This window comes from Colobus angolensis, unplaced genomic scaffold, assembly GCF_000951035.1.
Source record: "Colobus angolensis palliatus isolate OR3802 unplaced genomic scaffold, Cang.pa_1.0 Scaffold156, whole genome shotgun sequence".
NCBI lineage: Eukaryota > Metazoa > Chordata > Mammalia > Primates > Cercopithecidae > Colobus > Colobus angolensis.
In genome coordinates, this window is record NW_012114666.1 from 1,092,640 (window position 1) to 1,094,747 (window position 2,108).

General features: G+C 55.4%; 1 protein-coding gene across 3 annotated transcripts in view; it reads left to right on the plus strand.

Moving 5' to 3' along the window:
* Window positions 1-661: 661 nt before the first annotated feature.
* Window positions 662-2,108, plus strand: part of PMEPA1 (prostate transmembrane protein, androgen induced 1) — a 61,787-nt gene continuing 60,340 nt past the window's right edge. The window contains exon 1 of one of the 3 annotated variants that reach the window (XM_011936678.1): window positions 662-867. Coding sequence is in view for 1 of the 3 variants with exons in the window: in XM_011936676.1 (XP_011792066.1) it covers window positions 1,738-1,741 (4 nt within the window). In the remaining 2 variants the exon portion in view is untranslated. Of the gene's footprint in view, window positions 868-1,586; window positions 1,742-2,108 lie in introns of those variants that run through there. The other 2 variants (XM_011936677.1, XM_011936676.1) reach the window with 2 other exon arrangements.

A 2,108-nucleotide genomic window follows, 5' to 3' on the forward strand; every position in this document is an offset into this window, starting at 1 on the left:
CATCAGCACTCAGTAAATGGTAGCCACTGCCGTTGTCGCAGACAGATCAATGGGAGGTCAAGTGTTGTGGGTAGGTTTGGTTTCTTTAATCCACTGAATTAACTGGTTATTTTTGCCTGCTGGCAGTGCAGCCTCCATTGTGTAAATGCCATCTCACTTCCAAGACAATCAACGTGTGACTTCTCCCAGCCAGACTAGCCAGGTGTCCCGAGACTTCCCGGAGGGCAGGGGCTGGGTCTGGCATGGCTGAATTCCCTCAGCTCAGGGTTGCAGCTCAGCCAGAGTTAGTTGATTGAATGAATGAAGAAATGGCTGAAAGCAGGAGTGGTAAAGATGACCTCCTTTACCCTAGGAAGTGAATGGGACCCAGGTCATCTCCAGGCCCAGCCAGTATTTGCAGTGGTGCCCCAAGGGCCGCTCAGGACCCCTCAGCTTTTCTCTTAAGTTGCAGAGGCCAAACTGCAGCAATAATCTCCCCTGATAAAAGACACGCTGATGATACTGCCCCTTTCTCAAGGCAGGGGCTCCTCACAGCAGGGTGCCATCTGGGGTAGACCCTGGGTATTGCCCCACTCCTGGGCCAGGGCCTGGGTCCTGATCTAGTGCTGGCTGTGGCTCCAAGAGTGAGCTTCTCCTCTCAAACAGAAGACGGTCAGTGACTCTGAACCTCCCTCTGGGCTGGGCACTCTTGGACTCCTCCAAAGAGCCTGGACCAGCCTGAGCCACATCCCTGGGCTTGACTTCTCCAGAACCAGCCTCTCAGTCTTTCTGGGGGAGCTCTGGCGGCACCACTGTGCCTGTGCAGGGAGAGCAGGAACCCACTTCCTGCACCGGCTTTCTTTGAAGGATGAATTCACTCTGGTCTAGGTAAGTTCTCCCCTGCGGCCACCTTCATTTCCCAAATTCCAGCTTTTCCTTCTCTATCCAAACTGTTTACCAACACAATAACATTTTTTAAAAGCTTTTTTTGTTTGTTTGCTTTGAACACACACTAAGTCCCTGCTAATTACTAAAACTCCAGGCATTACAGGAATATGTGGATATTTAAAGAATCAGGACTATGTGGGAGAGGGAGAGGCAGCTACCCCAGGGTCCTGGGTTGGAACACAGGCTCCACCACCGTGTGGCTTTCAACAAGCAACTTCCCTGACCAGCTTCCCGCTCTGTAAAATGGGGAGAATGATATTCGGCCACACTGAGTCGGTGTCAGGTTGAGTTAATATCTGGAGAGTTTCTGGCACAGGTAGGTGCTCCTTAAGTGCTTGTTAAATTAAAGTGAAGCTTTGAGAAAGTGTCTAAGAGGCGACACACTAAATTCTTAAGAGGCTGGAGGTGGGCCAGGGAGGGGAGGTCTCTTATGTAATATTGTAATATCTTTTTAAACCAGAAGAATGTGTTCTTGTAGCACTCCAGTAATTAAAACTTAATGAAATAACAGTACACCCCTCCCGCTCATATCCCTTTTAAACTCCGGAGCCGCGCCCCCCAGCCGGTGGCCCCTCGGGCAGCAGACAATGGGTGTGGATTCGCCCCAGGTCCCGCCGGCTGGGGCGGCGACAGTACACCAGTCCCCGACAGCTATTTACATGACAAGGGCTTCCGGGCGTGTCTACGCGAGTTCCCGTCTTTCCTGGTCGTCCTCCTTGGGTTCGGGTGAAAGCGCTTGGGGGTTCGGTGGGCCATGATTCCCGAGCTGCTGCAGAACTGAAGGCGGACAGTCTCCTGCGAAATCAGGCAATGGGTGATCCATCTTGGGGGCTTCCTCCCCCTTTCTCCTATTTCTCTTCCCTGAGCCCCCAGGGACCTTGTGCTCCTCAGAAGACAGGCTAGCCCCAGAAGCCTGGGTCAAGGACCCTAGGGACGGGGGCGAGGGGAGGGCGCACCAGTAACCCCCCCGGGTGCGGCTGGCACCGAGTTCGGCTCCCTGGCCCCGGGCGTGCGCCGGGCAGGCGTTCCAAGCTGACCGCCGTTGGGGAGAGGGCACAGGGCCCCTCCTCCGTTGCGCGGGTGCCGGGTCTACGTGGGCCGCCTAGCTCTGGCCCTTTAAGAGCCCGCCCCGTTTCCCGTCACCCCGCCCCCCGGCTCGGGGAGGGGGTGCGGGGGAACCT